This window comes from Coregonus lavaretus (assembly GCF_964263955.1).
Source record: "Coregonus lavaretus genome assembly, chromosome: 2".
In the NCBI taxonomy this organism is placed as follows: domain Eukaryota; kingdom Metazoa; phylum Chordata; class Actinopteri; order Salmoniformes; family Salmonidae; genus Coregonus; species Coregonus lavaretus.
Window position 1 is genome coordinate 71,480,050 of NC_139989.1, and position 24,094 is coordinate 71,504,143.

At 40.1% G+C, this 24,094-nt stretch overlaps 1 protein-coding gene across 1 annotated transcript in view; it reads right to left on the bottom strand.

The window, feature by feature from the left end:
• Positions 1-24,094, bottom strand: part of LOC311140281 (uncharacterized protein) — a gene marked incomplete at its 3' end in the record, with an annotated part of 71,255 nt that overhangs the window by 12,139 nt on the left and 35,022 nt on the right. The window contains exons 6-9 of the mRNA XM_084175263.1: positions 23,941-24,057; positions 19,077-19,193; positions 14,213-14,329; positions 9,354-9,470 (exon numbers count right to left, since the gene is read on the bottom strand). Of these exons, the coding sequence (XP_084031389.1) occupies positions 9,354-9,470; positions 14,213-14,329; positions 19,077-19,193; positions 23,941-24,057 (468 nt within the window). The remainder of the gene's footprint in view (positions 1-9,353; positions 9,471-14,212; positions 14,330-19,076; positions 19,194-23,940; positions 24,058-24,094) is intronic.

Here is a 24,094-nt window from a genome sequence, read left to right on the forward strand (position 1 = left end):
GAAGTCTGGTGCCACCAGGATCGGACTGGAGCAGAGTGCTCGCTTCAGGTTGAGGAAAGCCGCCTCCGCCGCAGGGTTCCACTTCACCATTCGTGAGTGGCGTTTGGTCGTCAGCTCCGTCAACGGTGCAGCTATGGTAGCAAAATCTGCAATAAAGCGTCTATAGTAGCCAGCGAGGCCCAAAAATGACCTTACTTGCTTCTTGGTGATGGGCTGCGGCCAGTCCTGTATGGCCCGCAGTTTGGCTTCCTGTGGTTTGACCAACCCCCGCCCAATGGTGTACCCCAGGTAGTTTGTCTCACTGAAGGCCAGCTTGCACTTCTTTGGGTTTGCCGTGAGCCCTGCTTCCCTGAGCGAATCCAGCACCGCTTGTACCCGGGGTATGTGGCTGGCCCAATCCGGACTTTGTATAACAACATCATCCAAATAAGCCGCTGCGTACCTCTTGTGGGGCGCAAGGACTCGATCCATCAGGCGTTGGAACGTGGCAGGTGCCCCGTGGAGACCAAACGGAAGTCGGGTATACTGGTAGAGCCCCTCCGGGGTGGCAAAGGCTGTCTTCTCCTTGGACGCCGGGGTCAGGGGCACCTGCCAGTAGCCTTTTGTGAGATCAAGAGTGGTTAGGAAACGAGCATGCCCCAAGGAGTCTATTAAATCATCGACACGAGGCATTGGGTATGCATCAAATTCAGACACTTCATTCAACTTTCGATAGTCATTACAAAATCGTACTGAACCGTCTGGCTTGGGAACTAGTACGATGGGACTTGCCCAGGCACTGTGGGACTCTTCGATTACTCCCAACTCCCGCATCTTCCTTACCTCCTTCTGTATAACCACTTTACGAGCCTCTGGCACACGGTACGGGCGCTGGTTTACCGTTCGGCCAGGCATGGTGCGGATCTCATGTTGGACCACCTCTGTGTGACCGGGAAGGGAGGAGAAGACATCCTGGTTCTGCTCCATGAGTTCCAGGGCCATCTGTCGTTGATGTGGGGACAGATTTGGACCCAGCTGAACCTCTTCTCGCGCCGGTTCCTTGGTCTCTGTGGGGGGTAGACAGCTGAACATCGCCTCTCTGGCGTGCCACTTCTTTAAAAGGTTAACATGATAAATCTGCTCAGTTTTTCTTTTATCTGGTTGCCTCACCTTGTAGTTTACTTCTCCCATGCGTTCAATGACCTCATATGGTCCTTGCCAGGTTGCCAGGAATTTACACTCAACGGTTGGCACCAGGACCAGCACTCTGTCCCCCGGCTTAAACTCCCTGGGTTGAGCAGATCTGTTGTAGGAGGCTTGCTGTTGCCGCTGACTGGCCTCCAGGTGTTCCTGCATCATGGGATAGATGGCCTTCATTCTCTCCCTCATAGCCCCGACATGGTCGATCAGTGTCCGCTGTTGGCATGGTTGCTCCTCCCAGGCCTCCTTGGCGATGTCGAGCTGTCCTCTGGGTCTGTAGGAAAGGAAGAGCTCAAAGGGTGAAAAACCAGTAGAAGACTGAGGTACCTCTCTCACCGCAAATAATATGTATGGTAACAGCTGATCCCAGTTGCGCCCATCTTCCCCTACCGCTTTCCGCAGCATGGATTTTAGTGTTTTGTTAAAACGTTCGACTAGGCCATCTGTCTGGGGGTGGTAGACCGAGGTTCTCAGCTGTTTGATTTTCAGTAAAGCACAGAGTTCTTTCATCACCCTGGACATGAATGGAGTCCCTTGGTCCGTCAATATCTCTTTTGGGATTCCCAGACTAGTTGAGAGACGGAACAGCTCCTTGGCGATTTGTCTGGATGTAGCCTTCCTCAGCGGAATGGCCTCCGGGTACCGGGATGCATAGTCCAGAATGACCAGAATGTATTGATGTCCCCTGGAACTTTTCGGTAAGGGCCCGACTATGTCTAATCCAATCCTCTCAAAAGGAGTTTTGATAATGGGCAAGGGAATGAGCGGGTTTCTATATGTGGGCTTTGGCGCAACCTGCTGACACTCAGGGCAACTACGGCAGTAGTTCTCTATCTCTTTGTGTACTCCTGGCCAAAAGAAACGTTGCATGATTCTTTCCTTAGTCTTCTCTACCCCCAAGTGGGCCCCTAGCGGGTGTGTGTGGGCTAGGTTGAGTACTGTGGCCCGATAGGGCTGTGGCACGAGGAGCTGTTCATGCACTTCATCATTTTTCTTGACTATCTGATATACTAACCCCCGGTTTACTGCGAAATGGGGGTAGGTAGGGTTTGTCTTATCACCTAACACTACACCTTCTAATACCTGCACATTTCTTAAGGCATTTGCAAGAGTAGGATCTTGTAATTGAGCCGTACCATACTGGCCTGTGAGAGGGGGAAGCTCTTGGGTGCCTGGGACGTCTTCTTCACTGGAGAACGGAGCACTTTCCTGGGCTGCGTTCTCTTCTCCCGTATCCGGACCAGTCTCGGTGTCGGTCTGGGCACCTGCCATCCCTATCAGAGCCCGGGCGGGAGTGAGTAACTCGGAGGATTGCACCAGAGCCTTCCCAGGATGAGTCTTGCCTCTCCGTTTCCGAGGTACTCGGGTTATCCTCTCCTGAGACTCTCTCCAGAGTGGGTAAAAGGCTGGGCAGTCTCGTCCAATTAGGACAGGGACGGGGAGGGAATCAACCACCCCCGCCGTCGTGTGTATGGTTCCCCGTGTGCTGGTCATTGTAAGTTCAGTAATGGGGTATTCTCTGGTGTCCCCATGGACACAGGAAACTGGGAGGACTTTCCCCGGGGTCAGACACGTTGGGCCCACCAAATCCTTACGCACCAGGGTGGCCCGGCTACCAGAATCCAGTAAGGCCTCCACATCATGGTGATTCACAGTTACCGGGCAGGTGGGGGGTCGATCTGGGCCGCCATCTACGACTCCCAAGAGCGAGGCAAAACGGTGTGTGGGTGCTGAGCTGGAGGACTCCGCAGTGGGCATAGGTTCATCGGCTGGTTTCCCACACTGCCAGGAGATATGTCCCATCTCCCCACACCGGTAACACTGTCGAGTTTCCCCCTCCTGGTGTACTCTTCTTGGACCCGCCTGGTTTCTGGCTCCCCCTGGAGCCGGGATAAGTCCTGACGTGGCTGGGTTCGAGACCTTGGGGTCCTTTGGACGGGTTCTTCCCATTTGTGGTGGGGCCGCACTCCTGGGGTCTTTTCGGGAAGCATTCAGCATCTCCGCTGTGGCCTGGTACTTTTCCACAGCTTCCACGGTCAGATCAGCCGTGGTCAAGGCCTGTTGACTGATGAACCGTTTTGCCTCATAAGGCAGGGCGCGTAGGTAACGATCCACCACAACGGCCTCCACCACCGCCGCTGCTGTATTCCTCTGCGGATCCAGCCATTTCCTTGCGATTCGGACAAGTTCATGCATCTGCGCCCGAGGGGGTTGGTCTGGTTGGAAGGTCCAGCTGTGAAAGCGCTGGGCCATACCAAACTTTGTGAGTCCATATCTGCTGAGGATCTCAGCCTTCAGGGCATCATAGTCAGTAACCTGGTCAGGGCCCAGGTCCCGGACAGCATTCAGCGATTCCCCGGTTAGAAAGGGGGCTAACAGACCAACCCACTGTTGCTTGGGCCAGGCTTCCCTAGTGGCCGTGGCCTCAAATGCATGCAGGTATGCCTCAATGTCATCGGTAGCTCCCATCTTAGATATAAAGTCACTTGCCTTTATTGGGCGGGTATTTTGGACAACCCTCTGTCTCTGCAACTGCAATTCCTCTGCCTTCAGAAGGTTGGCTTTCTTTTGCTCCTCCAAGAGAGCCACGTTTGCTTGCATCTGGGCTTGCTGGCCAGCAACAAGGGCTTTCAATATGTCCTCCATTTCAGTCGGCGGGGAGCCTACGGCCAACTTGGAAAACTGGGTGATCAAACCTTCGGTATCCTCCTCTGACATGCACTATTAACGCTTGAGTATGCCCGTATTCTCCACCATCTGTGACGTCACGAGAGGCTACACAGCTTTCAGCGGGGTTGCTCAAGTAGTGCAAGGAGACAAGGTTCAAACAAAACAAGGATTTTATTATAGGTCTTGGGAAATTAACGAAAATATAACAAAATTCTGTTCTCTTGTGGCTCTTTAAGGGTTAACAGTTCAGGGATGTCTCTTCCACATCCAAAATCATAATTCTCACTCGCTCAGATAACTTTTCCCCAGCCTTACTGTAGTCCACGTTGCAGCTAGTGGCCAACCCAGCAAAAAGTCCTTCCAAATGTCTCTCACGTATTTCCACAGGTGCATATATCCAAAGGTGAGTATTTCCCAAAGGTAAGTATCTCCAAATCCTTATATTCCTCCTGGAAGTGGACGTGCAGCACTCTTGTCCTCCAGAGAGCCCAGGTTGGAGACTGTGTTTCTTCACCCCCCACACACACCCTCAGTGTGTCTCTTCCCTTCCCAAACCTTCAGCTCATCAGCTCCTGATTTGTTTCAGCTGCGTGGGAAGATTGGCCATAGAGGGGTGGAGTTCCTGACCATACCAGCAGATGGAGCCATAGCTGTCTGGGTTTGCAGCCACCTCAGGGGGATGTAACGTCCCTCCAGGACACAGCCTCTCGTGACATCACAACACATAGCTGGGTACAGGGGAGGCTGGTCTCTCCTGCTTGATTGGGCTTCAACACAACAGAGACAAACATTACATCTCTCATCTACCCTGAGCTCAGATGGGGAAACATAAGAAGAGTTTCATTCCAAAACGCTATATATCCATTTTCAGAAATGTTGGTAATTTTGATTTTATTGTTTGAAGAAATTTTGAAAGAGATTGGTGTGTTCTTTCACTATCTAATCATGGCATGGGGTTGGTTGTAAAATGACACACTTGATGGTTTAATTTCAGAGATTGCCTCACTCTCATAGAAATAAAAATATGGGATGCACACAGTCAAATGTAGCAAAAAACTACATTTGTAATACATATACAGAACCAGTCAAAGAAAACATTTACATTTGACATTTTAGTCATTTAGCAGATGTTCTTATCCAGGGCCCGGTTTCTCAAAAGCATCTTAAGGCTAAATCATCGTTAGAACCTTCGTAGGAGCCGATTAATTACAAAGTTGCCGATGTCTTTGCAATTGATACAAACAAGGACGTATAAAATGATGCTTCAAATGAAAACCGAGATAACTGCATTAAAATATAAACAGTAGGCTATAGTCCTATTTCAATCATATTGGAATGTATTTCATGTTCAATCAATTGAGTTCTATTCTGCTACTGTTTGTAATCTGTCTCAATATATTTCATGATGTGTAGCCTAACATGTGAACAATGATTCAAATCTGTGATTTAGAATAAGCCGCCTCAATATTTGCAGCTGTAGGTGGTAATATCTCATTAGAAGCTGATCCGTTATCAGCATCGTGTAATAAATATAATGTTAAGGAAAGATTTGAATGGAGAAAGCTGATCTGAGAGCAGCGCTCCCTTTCTTTCGATCCTATCAGTATTGATACATGCTCCACCGGACATCCAACCTTGTCGTGCTGCTAATCCAGTTTCTGCTGGTCTTCCTGCAGCTATGGAACCCTGACCTGTTCACCGGACGTGCGACCTTGTCCCAAACCTGCTGTTTTGACCCTCTCTCTCTCTCTCTCTCTCTACCACACTTGCTGTCTCGACCTCTGAATGCTCAACTATGAAAAGGCAACTGACATTTACTCCTGAGGTGCTAACCTGTTGCAACCTCTATAACCACAGTGATTATTATTTGACCCTGCTGGTCATCTATGAACATTTGAACATCTTGAAGAACGATCTGGCAATAATGGCCATGTACTCATAAACTCAGCAAAAAAAGAAATGTCCCTTTTTCAGGACCCTGTCTTTCAAAGATAATTCGTAAAAATCAAAATAACTTCACAGATCTTCATTGTAAAGGGTTTAAACACTGTTTCCCATGCTTGTTCAATGAACCATAAACTATTAATGAACATGCACCTGTGGAACGGTCGTTAAGACACTAACAGCTTACAGACGGTAGGCAATTCAGGTCACAGTTATGAAAACTTAGGACACTAAAGAGGCCTTTCTACTGACTCTGAAAAATACCAAAAGAAAGATGCCCAAGGTCCCTGCTCATCTACGTGAACGTGCCTTAGGCATGCTGCAAGGAGGCATGAGGACTGCAGATGTGGCCAGGTAAATAAATTGCAATGTCCGTACTGTGAGACGCCTAAAACAGCGCTACAGGGAGACAGGACGGACAGCTGATCGTCCTCGCAGTGGCAGACCACATGTAACAACACCTGCACAGGATCGGTACATCCGAACATCACACCTGTGGGACAGGTACAGGATGGCAACAACAACAGTCCGAGTTACACCAGGAATGCACAATCCCTCCATCAGTGCTCAGACTGTCCGCAATAGGACTGAGGGCTTGTAGCCCTCACCAGACATCACCGGCAACAACGTCGCCTATGGGCACAAACCCACCGTCGCTGGACCAGACAGGACTGGCAAAAAGTGCTGTTCACTGATGAGTCACGGTTTTGTCTCACCAGGGGTGATGGTTGGATTCGCGTTTTTCGTCGAAGGAAAGAGCATTACACCTTTTTCATGATGTCCATCCGGTTTGCTTCTATATGCCATATCTTTCTAACTGTGCTCTTTCCCAAAAGCTCCCAACATACAACCTATTTACTTATTATTGACACAGTATGCTTACATTATTAGCTATCTTTGTTATTATTTGTTGTTATTTGTTATTAGTCCCATCCTTCAACTCTATTCAATACCCCCCATCTATCTCTTAACACCATCCATATAGGATTTCTATTTGCCATATATATTTCAACCGTACTGTGATGTTTTACAAAAGTTCTGAACCTTTCTATTCTCATTGCTTCTACAGATTGTGAATTAAAAATAAACATTTTTGCCAAAAGTATTATTATATTATTGATTGATTGACTATGACTTTTCAGATCACCCAGTAATGCTATCTGCAAGGTTAGCTCTAGGTAAATATTGCAATCCTTTAGCCATTCCTGGACCTGTGTCCAAAAACAAGCTACAAATGGACAGAACCAAAACAAATGATCTAACGATTCTGTCTCTTCACAGCAAAATCTGCAGAGCTGGGAAGATTGTATACCCCATATAAATAACATTCTATTGGTAGCAAGAATTTTATATAATAATTTAAATTGCAAGATTCTAATTTTTTAATCCAGTGTCGTTTTGCGTGTCAGTTCATAAACACTATGCCATGGGATCGGTACGTCAAAGATCTCTTCCCAATTATTTTGCAATCTATATGGGACGGCTGTCAATCCTTTGGTCCTTAAGTGAAACTGATATACTTTTTTATTTATCACAGTTTTCCTTAACCAATTATGTTCTTTAATGCAAGGCCGATAGACAAGTTCCTTACTTTCTCCCCCTTCCACTTTCCTCTTCCACTTTTGCGGTAAGGCTGCAATTATTTGGTTGTAATTTTGGGTAGAGCAGACATTTCCATATGTTTTTGTTAGCTGCATGTGCGACATAACTCCACCAGTCCTACCGATGATATCATTTACGAAGATTATACCCTTTCTAAACATTCTGTCAAAAAATAAAGGTTTTTTGTCAATTAGTATATTTGAATTTAACCACAATATTTGTTGCATTATTTGTTCTGTCATTTCTGGAGGATTAAATTGAAATTGCAACCAACTTTCTATGGCTTGTTTTAGAAATAGTGACATTTGGGAGATTATTTCCTTTTCAAATAACTGAAAGTGAGAGGTTGTAATCTGAATAAAGGGAAAAAGGCCTTTCTTGAACATTGGGTGAGACAATCTTAGTAATTTGCTTAAGAACCAGTTCGTATTTAAGTATAACTTTTGTATGACTGAAGCTTTTAGTGATAGGTCTAATGCTTTAATATTTAATAATTTCTGTGCTCCGAATTCATATTCATTATATAAATATGCCCTTTTAATTTTGTCTGGCTTGCCGTTCCAAATAAAATTGAATTTTTTTTTCTCATATAATTTAAAAAACTGTTCGCTAGGCGTAGGCAAGACCATAAGCAAATAGGTAAACTGGGACAATACTAAAGAGTTAATCAGGGTGATTTTTCCACAAATTGACAGGTATTTTCCTTTCCATGGTAGTAAGATCTTATCTATTTTTGCTAACTTTCTATTAAAATTTATTGAAGTGAGATCATTTATTTCCTTTGGGATATGTATTCCGAGTATATCCACATCACCATCAGACCATTTTATTGGTAAACTACATGGTAATGTAAATTTTTTATTTTTTAGTGATCCAATACGTAATATAGTACATTTGTCATAATTTGGTTGTAATCCAGAGAGGTTAGAAAATGTATCTAGATCCTCTATGAGGCTGTGGAGGGATTCTAGTTGTGCATTTAAAAGAAAACATGAATCATCAGCGTACAATGACACCTTTGTTTTTAAGCCCTGTATTTCTAATCCTCTGATATTATTATTGGATCTGATTTTAATAGCTAACATCTCGATGGCCACAATAAATAGATATGCCGATAGTGGACAACCTTGTTTCACTCCTCTTGACAGTTTAAAACTTTCTGAGAAATAGCCATTATTTACTATTTTACACCTAGGGTTACTATACATGATTTTGACCCATTTTATAAGAGATTCTCCAAAATTGAAAAGCTCCAGGCATTTATATATAAACCCCAGTCGAACTTTATCAAATGCCTTTTCGAAGTCTGCTAAGAATAGCAGGCCTGGTTTCCCATATTTTCCATAGTATTCTATTGTTTCCAATACTTGCCTTATATTATCTCTAATGTATCTTCCATGTAAAAAACCTGTCTGATTAGAATGAATAATATCCGACAATACATTTTTAATTCTATGCGCTATACATTTTGCTAGGATTTTTACATCACAACACTGAAATGTAAGGGGCCTCCAATTTTGTAAATGGACTGGATCTTTATATTCCACAATTTTGTTAAAAAGAAACAAAAAGTAGCTAAATAAACAAAGGAAATAGTAACATAATAAAATAATAATAATGAGGCTATAAGGAGTACCAGTACTGAGTCAATGTGCAGGGGTACCAGGTAGTTGAGGTAATATGTACATGTAGGTAGGGATAAAAGTGACACGTCAATCAGGATAGAGATTACATCTCCTCATCCATGGAGTGCACACAAACACACACACACACACACACACACACACACACAGGGAATGTTGTGTTAGTTTAATTTTGTTTCAGGACTATGAAAATGGAAAAAAGGTTTAGCCTATGGATTATGAAATTAACAAAAATAAATGTTAAAATGGGAGAGGAGAAATGACTAGAGACAGTGTTGTTTAACTCACTGACCATGACCCATGAGTTCTTCTTACCTTTGTTCAGTAGAAAAGTCTCCCACTCTAAACGTTATAGGTTGTTCCATAGACCGGTCACTCTTCATGGACACACAGCTGGGTACAGGGGAGGCTGGTCTCTCCTGCTTGATTGGGCTTCAACACAACAGAGACAAACATTACATCTCTCATCTACCCTGAGCTCAGATGGGGAAACATAAGAAGAGTTTCATTCCAAAACGCTATATATCAATTTTCAGAAATGTTGGTAAATTAGATTTTATTGTTTGAAGAAATTTTGAAAGAGATTGGTGTGTTCTTTCACTATCTAATCATGGCATGGGGTTGGTTGTAAAATGACACACTTGATGGTTTAATTTCAGAGATTGCCTCACTCTCATAGAAATAAAAATATGGGATGCACACAGTCAAATGTAACAAAAAACTACATTTGTAATACATATACAGAACCAGTCAAAGAAAACATTTACATTTGACATTTTAGTCATTTAGCAGATGTTCTTATCCAGGGCCCGGTTTCTCAAAAGCATCTTAAGGCTAAATCATCGTTAGAACCTTCGTAGGAGCCGATTAATTACAAAGTTGCCGATGTCTTTGCAATTGATACAAACAAGGACGTATAAAATGATGCTTCAAATGAAAACCGAGATAACTGCATTAAAATATAAACAGTAGGCTATAGTCCTATTTCAATCATATTGGAATATATTTCATGTTCAATCAATTGAGTTCTATTCTGCTACTGTCTGTAATCTGTCTCAATATATTTCATGATGTGTAGCCTAACATGTGAACAATGATTCAAATCTGTGATTTAGAATAAGCCGCCTCAATATTTGCAGCTGTAGGTGGTAATATCTCTCTAGAAGCTGATCCGTTATCAGCATCGTGTAATAATTATAATGTTAAGGAAAGATTTGAATGGAGAAAGCTGATCTGAGAGCAGCGCTCCCTTTCTTTCGATCCTATCAGTATTGATACATGCTCCACCGGACATCCAACCTTGTCGTGCTGCTAATCCAGTTTCTGCTGGTCTTCCTGCAGCTATGGAACCCTGACCTGTTCACCGGACGTGCGACCTTGTCCCAAACCTGCTGTTTTGACCCTCTCTCTCTCTCTCTCTCTCTACCACACTTGCTGTCTCGACCTCTGAATGCTCAACTATGAAAAGGCAACTGACATTTACTCCTGAGGTGCTAACCTGTTGCAACCTCTATAACCACAGTGATTATTATTTGACCCTGCTGGTCATCTATGAACATTTGAACATCTTGAAGAACGATCTGGCAATAATGGCCATGTACTCATAAACTCAGCAAAAAAAGAAACGTCCCTTTTTCAGGACCCTGTCTTTCAAAGATAATTCGTAAAAATCAAAATAACTTCACAGATCTTCATTGTAAAGGGTTTAAACACTGTTTCCCATGCTTGTTCAATGAACCATAAACTATTAATGAACATGCACCTGTGGAACGGTCGTTAAGACACTAACAGCTTACAGACGGTAGGCAATTCAGGTCACAGTTATGAAAACTTAGGACACTAAAGAGGCCTTTCTACTGACTCTGAAAAATACCAAAAGAAAGATGCCCAAGGTCCCTGCTCATCTACGTGAACGTGCCTTAGGCATGCTGCAAGGAGGCATGAGGACTGCAGATGTGGCCAGGGAAATAAATTGCAATGTTCGTACTGTGAGACGCCTAAGACAGCGCTACAGGGAGACAGGACGGACAGCTGATCGTCCTCGCAGTGGCAGACCACATGTAACAACACCTGCACAGGATCGGTACATCCGAACATCACACCTGTGGGACAGGTACAGGATGGCAACAACAACTGTCCGAGTTACACCAGGAATGCACAATCCCTCCATCAGTGCTCAGACTGTCCACAATAGGACTGAGGGCTTGTAGCCCTCACCAGACTTCACCGGCAACAACGTCGCCTATGGGCACAAACCCACCGTCGCTGGACCAGACAGGACTGGCAAAAAGTGCTGTTCACTGATGAGTCACGGTTTTGTCTCACCAGGGGTGATGGTTGGATTCACGTTTTTCGTAGAAGGAAAGAGCATTACACCTTTTTCTTGATGTCCATCCGGTTTGCTTCTATATGCCATATCTTTCTAACTGTGCTCTTTCCCAAAAGCTCCCAACATACAACCTATATACTTATTATGGACACAGTATGCTTACATTATTAGCTATCTTTGTTATTATTTGTTGTTATTTGTTATTAGTCCCATCCTTCAACTCTATTCAATACCTCCCATCTATCTCTTAACACCATCCATATAGAGGATTTCTATTTGCCATATATATTTCAACCGTACTGTGATGTTTTACAAAAGTTCTGAACCTTTCTATTCTCATTGCTTCTACAGATTGTGAATTAAAAATAAACATTTTTGCTAAAAGTATTATTATATTATTGATTGATTGATTGACTATGACTTTTCAGATCACACAGTAATGCTATCTGCAAGGTTAGCTCCAGGTAAATATTGCAATCCTTTAGCCATTCCTGGACCTGTGTCCAAAAACAAGCTACAAATGGACAGAACCAAAACAAATGATTAACGATTCTGTCTCTTCACAGCAAAATCTGCAGAGCTGGGAAGATTGTATACCCCATATAAATAACATTCTATTGGTAGCAAGAATTTTATATAATAATTTAAATTGCAAGATTAAATTTTTTTTATCCAGTGTCGTATTGCGTGTCAGTTCATAAACACTATGCCATGGGATCGGTACGTCAAAGATCTCTTCCCAACTATTTTGCAATCTATATGGGACGGCTGTCAATCCTTTGGTCCTTAAGTGAAACTGATATACTTTTTTATTTATCACAGTTTTCCTTAACCAATTATGTTCTTTAATGCAAGGCCGATAGACAAGTTCCTTACTTTCTCCCCCTTCCACTTTCCTCTTCCACTTTTGCGGTAAGGCTGCAATTATTTGGTTGTAATTTTGGGTAGAGCAGACATTTCCATATGTTTTTGTTAGCTGCATGTGCGACATAACTCCACCAGTCCTACCGATGATATCATTTACGAAGATTAAACCCTTTTTAAACATTCTGTCAAAAAATAAAGTTTTTTTGTCAATTAGTATATTTGAATTTAACCACAATATTTGTTGCATTATTTGTTCTGTCATTTCTGGAGGATTAAATTGAAATTGCAACCAACTTTCTATGGCTTGTTTTAGAAATAGTGACATTTGGGAGATTATTTCCTTTTCAAATAACTGAAAGTGAGAGGTTGTAATCTGAATAAAGGGAAAAAGGCCTTTCTTGAACATTGGGTGAGACAATCTTAGTAATTTGCTTAAGAACCAGTTCGTATTTAAGTATAACTTTTGTATGACTGAAGCTTTTAGTGATAGGTCTAATGCTTTAATATTTAATAATTTCTGTGCTCCGAATTCATATTCATTATATAAATATGCCCTTTTAATTTTGTCTGGCTTGCCGTTCCAAATAAAATTGAATTTTTTTTTCTCATATAATTTAAAAAACTGTTCGCTAGGCGTAGGCAAGACCATAAGCAAATAGGTAAACTGGGACAATACTAAAGAGTTAATCAGGGTGATTTTTCCACAAATTGACAGGTATTTTCCTTTCCATGGTAGTAAGATCTTATCTATTTTTGCTAACTTTCTATTAAAATTTATTGAAGTGAGATCATTTATTTCCTTTGGGATATGTATTCCGAGTATATCCACATCACCATCAGACCATTTTATTGGTAAACTACATGGTAATGTAAATTTTTTATTTTTTAGTGATCCAATACGTAATATAGTACATTTGTCATAATTTGGTTGTAATCCAGAGAGGTTAGAAAATGTATCTAGATCCTCTATGAGGCTGTGGAGGGATTCTAGTTGTGGATTTAAAAGAAAACATGAATCATCAGCGTACAATGACACCTTTGTTTTTAAGCCCTGTATTTCTAATCCTCTGATATTATTATTGGATCTGATTTTAATAGCTAACATCTCGATGGCCACAATAAATAGATATGCCGATAGTGGACAACCTTGTTTCACTCCTCTTGACAGTTTAAAACTTTCTGAGAAATAGCCATTATTTACTATTTTACACCTAGGGTTACTATACATGATTTTGACCCATTTTATAAGAGATTCTCCAAAATTGAAAAGCTCCAGGCATTTATATATAAACCCCAGTCGAACTTTATCAAATGCCTTTTCGAAGTCTGCTAAGAATAGCAGGCCTGGTTTCCCATATTTTCCATAGTATTCTATTGTTTCCAATACTTGCCTTATATTATCTCCAATGTATCTTCCATGTAAAAAACCTGTCTGATTAGAATGAATAATATCCGACAATACATTTTTAATTCTATGCGCTATACATTTTGCTAGGATTTTTACATCACAACACTGAAATGTAAGGGGCCTCCAATTTTGTAAATGGACTGGATCTTTATATTCCACAATTTTGTTAAAAAGAAACAAAAAGTAGCTAAATAAACAAAGGAAATAGTAACATAATAAAATAATAATAATGAGGCTATAAGGAGTACCAGTACTGAGTCAATGTGCAGGGGTACCAGGTAGTTGAGGTAATATGTACATGTAGGTAGGGATAAAAGTGACACGTCAATCAGGATAGAGATTACATCTCCTCATCCATGGAGTGCACACAAACACACACACACACACACACACACACACACACAGGGAATGTTGTGTTAGTTTAATTTTGTTTCAGGACTATGAAAATGGAAAAAAGGTTTAGCCTATGGATTATAAAATTAACAAAAATAAATGGGAAAATGGGAGAGGAGAAATGACTAGAGACAGTGTTGTTTAACTCACTGACCATGACCCATGAGTTCTTCTTACCTTTGTTCAGTAGAAAAGTCTCCCACTCTAAACGTTATAGGTTGTTCCATAGACCGGTCACTCTTCATGGACACACAGCTGGGTACAGGGGAGGCTGGTCTCTCCTGCTTGATTGGGCTTCAACACAACAGAGACAAACATTACATCTCTCATCTACCCTGAGCTCAGATGGGGAAACATAAGAAGAGTTTCATTCCAAAACGCTATATATCAATTTTCAGAAATGTTGGTAAATTAGATTTTATTGTTTGAAGAAATTTTGAAAGAGATTGGTGTGTTCTTTCACTATCTAATCATGGCATGGGGTTGGTTGTAAAATGACACACTTGATGGTTTAATTTCAGAGATTGCCTCACTCTCATAGAAATAAAAATATGGGATGCACACAGTCAAATGTAACAAAAAACTACATTTGTAATACATATACAGAACCAGTCAAAGAAAACATTTACATTTGACATTTTAGTCATTTAGCAGATGTTCTTATCCAGGGCCCGGTTTCTCAAAAGCATCTTAAGGCTAAATCATCGTTAGAACCTTCGTAGGAGCCGATTAATTACAAAGTTGCCGATGTCTTTGCAATTGATACAAACAAGGACGTATAAAATGATGCTTCAAATGAAAACCGAGATAACTGCATTAAAATATAAACAGTAGGCTATAGTCCTATTTCAATCATATTGGAATATATTTCATGTTCAATCAATTGAGTTCTATTCTGCTACTGTCTGTAATCTGTCTCAATATATTTCATGATGTGTAGCCTAACATGTGAACAATGATTCAAATCTGTGATTTAGAATAAGCCGCCTCAATATTTGCAGCTGTAGGTGGTAATATCTCTCTAGAAGCTGATCCGTTATCAGCATCGTGTAATAATTATAATGTTAAGGAAAGATTTGAATGGAGAAAGCTGATCTGAGAGCAGCGCTCCCTTTCTTTCGATCCTATCAGTATTGATACATGCTCCACCGGACATCCAACCTTGTCGTGCTGCTAATCCAGTTTCTGCTGGTCTTCCTGCAGCTATGGAACCCTGACCTGTTCACCGGACGTGCGACCTTGTCCCAAACCTGCTGTTTTGACCCTCTCTCTCTCTCTCTCTCTCTACCACACTTGCTGTCTCGACCTCTGAATGCTCAACTATGAAAAGGCAACTGACATTTACTCCTGAGGTGCTAACCTGTTGCAACCTCTATAACCACAGTGATTATTATTTGACCCTGCTGGTCATCTATGAACATTTGAACATCTTGAAGAACGATCTGGCAATAATGGCCATGTACTCATAAACTCAGCAAAAAAAGAAACGCCCCTTTTTCAGGACCCTGTCTTTCAAAGATAATTCGTAAAAATCAAAATAACTTCACAAATCTTCATTGTAAAGGGTTTAAACACTGTTTCCCATGCTTGTTCAATGAACCATAAACTATTAATGAACATGCACCTGTGGAACGGTCGTTAAGACACTAACAGCTTACAGACGGTACGCAATTCAGGTCACAGTTATGAAAACTTAGGACACTAAAGAGGCCTTTCTACTGACTCTGAAAAATACCAAAAGAAAGATGCCCAAGGTCCCTGCTCATCTACGTGAACGTGCCTTAGGCATGCTGCAAGGAGGCATGAGGACTGCAGATGTGGCCAGGGAAATAAATTGCAATGTTCGTACTGTGAGACGCCTAAGACAGCGCTACAGGGAGACAGGACGGACAGCTGATCGTCCTCGCAGTGGCAGACCACATGTAACAACACCTGCACAGGATCGGTACATCCGAACATCACACCTGTGGGACAGGTACAGGATGGCAACAACAACTGTCCGAGTTACACCAGGAATGCACAATCCCTCCATCAGTGCTCAGACTGTCCACAATAGGACTGAGGGCTTGTAGCCCTCACCAGACATCACCGGCAACAACGTCGCCTATGGGCACAAACCCACCGTCGCTGGACCAGACAGGACTGGCAAAAAGTGCTGTTCACTGATGAGTCACGGTTTTGTCTCACCAGGGGTGATGGTTGGATTCACGTTTTTCGTAGAAGGAAAGAGCATTACACCTTTTTCTTGATGTCCATCCGGTTTGCTTCTATATGCCATATCTTTCTAACTGTGCTCTTTCCCAAAAGCTCCCAACATACAACCTATATACTTATTATGGACACAGTATGCTTACATTATTAGCTATCTTTGTTATTATTTGTTGTTATTTGTTATTAGTCCCATCCTTCAACTCTATTCAATACCTCCCATCTATCTCTTAACACCATCCATATAGGATTTCTATTTGCCATATATATTTCAACCGTACTGTGATGTTTTACAAAAGTTCTGAACCTTTCTATTCTCATTGCTTCTACAGATTGTGAATTAAAAATAAACATTTTTGCTAAAAGTATTATTATATTATTGATTGATTGACTATGACTTTTCAGATCACACAGTAATGCTATCTGCAAGGTTAGCTCCAGGTAAATATTGCAATCCTTTAGCCATTCCTGGACCTGTGTCCAAAAACAAGCTACAAATGGACAGAACCAAAACAAATGATTAACGATTCTGTCTCTTCACAGCAAAATCTGCAGAGCTGGGAAGATTGTATACCCCATATAAATAACATTCTATTGGTAGCAAGAATTTTATATAATAATTTAAATTGCAAGATTCAATTTTTTTTATCCAGTGTCGTATTGCGTGTCAGTTCATAAACACTATGCCATGGGATCGGTACGTCAAAGATCTCTTCCCAACTATTTTGCAATCTATATGGGACGGCTGTCAATCCTTTGGTCCTTAAGTGAAACTGATATACTTTTTTATTTATCACAGTTTTCCTTAACCAATTATGTTCTTTAATGCAAGGCCGATAGACAAGTTCCTTACTTTCTCCCCCTTCCACTTTCCTCTTCCACTTTTGCGGTAAGGCTGCAATTATTTGGTTGTAATTTTGGGTAGAGCAGACATTTCCATATGTTTTTGTTAGCTGCATGTGCGACATAACTCCACCAGTCCTACCGATGATATCATTTACGAAGATTAAACCCTTTTTAAACATTCTGTCAAAAAATAAAGTTTTTTTGTCAATTAGTATATTTGAATTTAACCACAATATTTGTTGCATTATTTGTTCTGTCATTTCTGGAGGATTAAATTGAAATTGCAACAAACTTTCTATGGCTTGTTTTAGAAATAGTGACATTTGGGATATTATTTCCTTTTCAAATAACTGAAAGTGAGAGGTTGTAATCTGAATAAAGGGAAAAAGGCCTTTCTTGAACATTGGGTGAGACAATCTTAGTAATTTGCTTAAGAACCAGTTCGTATTTAAGTATAACTTTTGTATGACTGAAGCTTTTAGTGATAGGTCTAATGCTTTAATATTTAATAATTTCTGTGCTCCGAATTCATATTCATTATATAAATATGCCCTTTTAATTTTGTCTGGCTTGCCGTTCCAAATAAAATTTAATTTTTTTTTCTCATATAATTTAAAAAAACTGTTCGCTAGGCGTAGGCAAGACCATAAGCAAATAGGTAAACTGGGACAATACTAAAGAGTTAATCAGGGTGATTTTTCCACAAATTGACAGGTATTTTCCTTTCCATGGTAGTAAGATCTTATCTATTTTTGCTAACTTTCTATTAAAATGTATTGAAGTGAGATCATTTATTTCCTTTGGGAAATGTATTCCGAGTATATCCACATCACCATCAGACCATTTTATTGGTAAACTACATGGTAATGTAAATTTTTTATTTTTTAGTGATCCAATACGTAATATAGTACATTTGTCATAATTTGGTTGTAATCCAGAGAGGTTAGAAAATGTATCTAGATCCTCTATGAGGCTGTGGAGGGATTCTAGTTGTGGATTTAAAAGAAAACATGAATCATCAGTGTACAATGACACCTTTGTTTTTAAGCCCTGTATTTCTAATCCTCTGATGTTATTATTGGATCTGATTTTAATAGCTAACATCTCGATGGCCACAATAAATAGATATGCCGATAGTGGACAACCTTGTTTCACTCCTCTTGACAGTTTAAAACTTTCTGAGAAATAGCCATTATTTACTATTTTACACCTAGGGTTACTATACATGATTTTGACCCATTTTATAAGAGATTCTCCAAAATTGAAATGCTCCAGGCATTTATATATAAACCCCAGTCGAACTTTATCAAATGCCTTTTCGAAGTCTGCTAAGAATAGCAGGCCTGGTTTCCCATATTTTCCATAGTATTCTATTGTTTCCAATACTTGCCTTATATTATCTCAAATGTATCTTCCATGTAAAAAACCTGTCTGATTAGAATGAATAATATCCGACAATACATTTTTAATTCTATGCGCTATACATTTTGCTAGGATTTTTACATCACAACACTGAAATGTAAGGGGCCTCCAATTTTGTAAATGGACTGGATCTATATATTCCACAATTTTGTTAAAAAGAAACAAAAAGTAGCTAAATAAACAAAGGAAATAGTAACATAATAAAATAATAATAATGAGGCTATAAGGAGTACCAGTACTGAGTCAATGTGCAGGGGTACCAGGTAGTTGAGGTAATATGTACATGTAGGTAGGGATAAAAGTGACACGTCAATCAGGATAGAGATTACATCTCCTCATCCATGGAGTGCACACAAACACACACACACACACACACACACACACACACACACACACACAGGGAATGTTGTGTTAGTTTAATTTTGTTTCAGGACTATGAAAATGGAAAAAAGGTTTAGCCTATGGATTATGAAATTAACAAAAATAAATGGGAAAATGGGAGAGGAGAAATGACTAGAGACAGTGTTGTTTAACTCACTGACCATGACCCATGAGTTCTTCTTACCTTTGTTCAGTAGAAAAGTCTCCCACTCTAAACGTTATAGGTTGTTCCATAGACCGGTCACTCTTCATGGACACACAGCTGGGTACAGGGGAGGCTGGTCTCTCCTGCTTGATTGGGCTTCAACACAACAGAGACAAACATTACATCTCTCATCTACCCTGAGCTCAGATGGGGAAACATAAGAAGAGTTTCATTCCAAAACGCTATATATCAATTTTCAGAAATGTTGGTAAATTAGATTTTATTGTTTGAAGAAATTTTGAAAGAGATTGGTGTGTTCTTTCACTATCTAATCATGGCATGGGGTTGGTTGTAAAATGACACACTTGATGGTTTAATTTCAGAGATTGCCTCACTCTCATAGAAATAAAAATATGGGATGCACACAGTCAAATGTAACAAAAAACTACATTTGTAATACATATACAGAACCAGTCAAAGAAAACATTTACATTTGACATTTTAGTCATTTAGCAGATGTTCTTATCCAGGGCCCGGTTTCTCAAAAGCATCTTAAGGCTAAATCATCGTTAGAACCTTCGTAGGAGCCGATTAATTACAAAGTTGCCGATGTCTTTGCAATTGATACAAACAAGGACGTATAAAATGATGCTTCAAATGAAAACCGAGATAACTGCATTAAAATATAAACAGTAGGCTATAGTCCTATTTCAATCATATTGGAATATATTTCATGTTCAATCAATTGAGTTCTATTCTGCTACTGTCTGTAATCTGTCTCAATATATTTCATGATGTGTAGCCTAACATGTGAACAATGATTCAAATCTGTGATTTAGAATAAGCCGCCTCAATATTTGCAGCTGTAGGTGGTAATATCTCTCTAGAAGCTGATCCGTTATCAGCATCGTGTAATAATTATAATGTTAAGGAAAGATTTGAATGGAGAAAGCTGATCTGAGAGCAGCGCTCCCTTTCTTTCGATCCTATCAGTATTGATACATGCTCCACCGGACATCCAACCTTGTCGTGCTGCTAATCCAGTTTCTGCTGGTCTTCCTGCAGCTATGGAACCCTGACCTGTTCACCGGACGTGCGACCTTGTCCCAAACCTGCTGTTTTGACCCTCTCTCTCTCTCTCTCTCTCTACCACACTTGCTGTCTCGACCTCTGAATGCTCAACTATGAAAAGGCAACTGACATTTACTCCTGAGGTGCTAACCTGTTGCAACCTCTATAACCACAGTGATTATTATTTGACCCTGCTGGTCATCTATGAACATTTGAACATCTTGAAGAACGATCTGGCAATAATGGCCATGTACTCATAAACTCAGCAAAAAAAGAAACGCCCCTTTTTCAGGACCCTGTCTTTCAAAGATAATTCGTAAAAATCAAAATAACTTCACAAATCTTCATTGTAAAGGGTTTAAACACTGTTTCCCATGCTTGTTCAATGAACCATAAACTATTAATGAACATGCACCTGTGGAACGGTCGTTAAGACACTAACAGCTTACAGACGGTACGCAATTCAGGTCACAGTTATGAAAACTTAGGACACTAAAGAGGCCTTTCTACTGACTCTGAAAAATACCAAAAGAAAGATGCCCAAGGTCCCTGCTCATCTACGTGAACGTGCCTTAGGCATGCTGCAAGGAGGCATGAGGACTGCAGATGTGGCCAGGGAAATAAATTGCAATGTTCGTACTGTGAGACGCCTAAGACAGCGCTACAGGGAGACAGGACGGACAGCTGATCGTCCTCGCAGTGGCAGACCACATGTAACAACACCTGCACAGGATCGGTACATCCGAACATCACACCTGTGGGACAGGTACAGGATGGCAACAACAACTGTCCGAGTTACACCAGGAATGCACAATCCCTCCATCAGTGCTCAGACTGTCCACAATAGGACTGAGGGCTTGTAGCCCTCACCAGACATCACCGGCAACAACGTCGCCTATGGGCACAAACCCACCGTCGCTGGACCAGACAGGACTGGCAAAAAGTGCTGTTCACTGATGAGTCACGGTTTTGTCTCACCAGGGGTGATGGTTGGATTCACGTTTTTCGTAGAAGGAAAGAGCATTACACCTTTTTCTTGATGTCCATCCGGTTTGCTTCTATATGCCATATCTTTCTAACTGTGCTCTTTCCCAAAAGCTCCCAACATACAACCTATATACTTATTATGGACACAGTATGCTTACATTATTAGCTATCTTTGTTATTATTTGTTGTTATTTGTTATTAGTCCCATCCTTCAACTCTATTCAATACCTCCCATCTATCTCTTAACACCATCCATATAGGATTTCTATTTGCCATATATATTTCAACCGTACTGTGATGTTTTACAAAAGTTCTGAACCTTTCTATTCTCATTGCTTCTACAGATTGTGAATTAAAAATAAACATTTTTGCTAAAAGTATTATTATATTATTGATTGATTGACTATGACTTTTCAGATCACACAGTAATGCTATCTGCAAGGTTAGCTCCAGGTAAATATTGCAATCCTTTAGCCATTCCTGGACCTGTGTCCAAAAACAAGCTACAAATGGACAGAACCAAAACAAATGATTAACGATTCTGTCTCTTCACAGCAAAATCTGCAGAGCTGGGAAGATTGTATACCCCATATAAATAACATTCTATTGGTAGCAAGAATTTTATATAATAATTTAAATTGCAAGATTCAATTTTTTTTATCCAGTGTCGTATTGCGTGTCAGTTCATAAACACTATGCCATGGGATCGGTACGTCAAAGATCTCTTCCCAACTATTTTGCAATCTATATGGGACGGCTGTCAATCCTTTGGTCCTTAAGTGAAACTGATATACTTTTTTATTTATCACAGTTTTCCTTAACCAATTATGTTCTTTAATGCAAGGCCGATAGACAAGTTCCTTACTTTCTCCCCCTTCCACTTTCCTCTTCCACTTTTGCGGTAAGGCTGCAATTATTTGGTTGTAATTTTGGGTAGAGCAGACATTTCCATATGTTTTTGTTAGCTGCATGTGCGACATAACTCCACCAGTCCTACCGATGATATCATTTACGAAGATTAAACCCTTTTTAAACATTCTGTCAAAAAATAAAGTTTTTTTGTCAATTAGTATATTTGAATTTAACCACAATATTTGTTGCATTATTTGTTCTGTCATTTCTGGAGGATTAAATTGAAATTGCAACAAACTTTCTATGGCTTGTTTTAGAAATAGTGACATTTGGGATATTATTTCCTTTTCAAATAACTGAAAGTGAGAGGTTGTAATCTGAATAAAGGGAAAAAGGCCTTTCTTGAACATTGGGTGAGACAATCTTAGTAATTTGCTTAAGAACCAGTTCGTATTTAAGTATAACTTTTGTATGACTGAAGCTTTTAGTGATAGGTCTAATGCTTTAATATTTAATAATTTCTGTGCTCCGAATTCATATTCATTATATAAATATGCCCTTTTAATTTTGTCTGGCTTGCCGTTCCAAATAAAATTTAATTTTTTTTTCTCATATAATTTAAAAAAACTGTTCGCTAGGCGTAGGCAAGACCATAAGCAAATAGGTAAACTGGGACAATACTAAAGAGTTAATCAGGGTGATTTTTCCACAAATTGACAGGTATTTTCCTTTCCATGGTAGTAAGATCTTATCTATTTTTGCTAACTTTCTATTAAAATGTATTGAAGTGAGATCATTTATTTCCTTTGGGAAATGTATTCCGAGTATATCCACATCACCATCAGACCATTTTATTGGTAAACTACATGGTAATGTAAATTTTTTATTTTTTAGTGATCCAATACGTAATATAGTACATTTGTCATAATTTGGTTGTAATCCAGAGAGGTTAGAAAATGTATCTAGATCCTCTATGAGGCTGTGGAGGGATTCTAGTTGTGGATTTAAAAGAAAACATGAATCATCAGTGTACAATGACACCTTTGTTTTTAAGCCCTGTATTTCTAATCCTCTGATGTTATTATTGGATCTGATTTTAATAGCTAACATCTCGATGGCCACAATAAATAGATATGCCGATAGTGGACAACCTTGTTTCACTCCTCTTGACAGTTTAAAACTTTCTGAGAAATAGCCATTATTTACTATTTTACACCTAGGGTTACTATACATGATTTTGACCCATTTTATAAGAGATTCTCCAAAATTGAAATGCTCCAGGCATTTATATATAAACCCCAGTCGAACTTTATCAAATGCCTTTTCGAAGTCTGCTAAGAATAGCAGGCCTGGTTTCCCATATTTTCCATAGTATTCTATTGTTTCCAATACTTGCCTTATATTATCTCAAATGTATCTTCCATGTAAAAAACCTGTCTGATTAGAATGAATAATATCCGACAATACATTTTTAATTCTATGCGCTATACATTTTGCTAGGATTTTTACATCACAACACTGAAATGTAAGGGGCCTCCAATTTTGTAAATGGACTGGATCTATATATTCCACAATTTTGTTAAAAAGAAACAAAAAGTAGCTAAATAAACAAAGGAAATAGTAACATAATAAAATAATAATAATGAGGCTATAAGGAGTACCAGTACTGAGTCAATGTGCAGGGGTACCAGGTAGTTGAGGTAATATGTACATGTAGGTAGGGATAAAAGTGACACGTCAATCAGGATAGAGATTACATCTCCTCATCCATGGAGTGCACACAAACACACACACACACACACACACACACACACACACACACACACAGGGAATGTTGTGTTAGTTTAATTTTGTTTCAGGACTATGAAAATGGAAAAAAGGTTTAGCCTATGGATTATGAAATTAACAAAAATAAATGGGAAAATGGGAGAGGAGAAATGACTAGAGACAGTGTTGTTTAACTCACTGACCATGACCCATGAGTTCTTCTTACCTTTGTTCAGTAGAAAAGTCTCCCACTCTAAACGTTATAGGTTGTTCCATAGACCGGTCACTCTTCATGGACACACAGCTGGGTACAGGGGAGGCTGGTCTCTCCTGCTTGATTGGGCTTCAACACAACAGAGACAAACATTACATCTCTCATC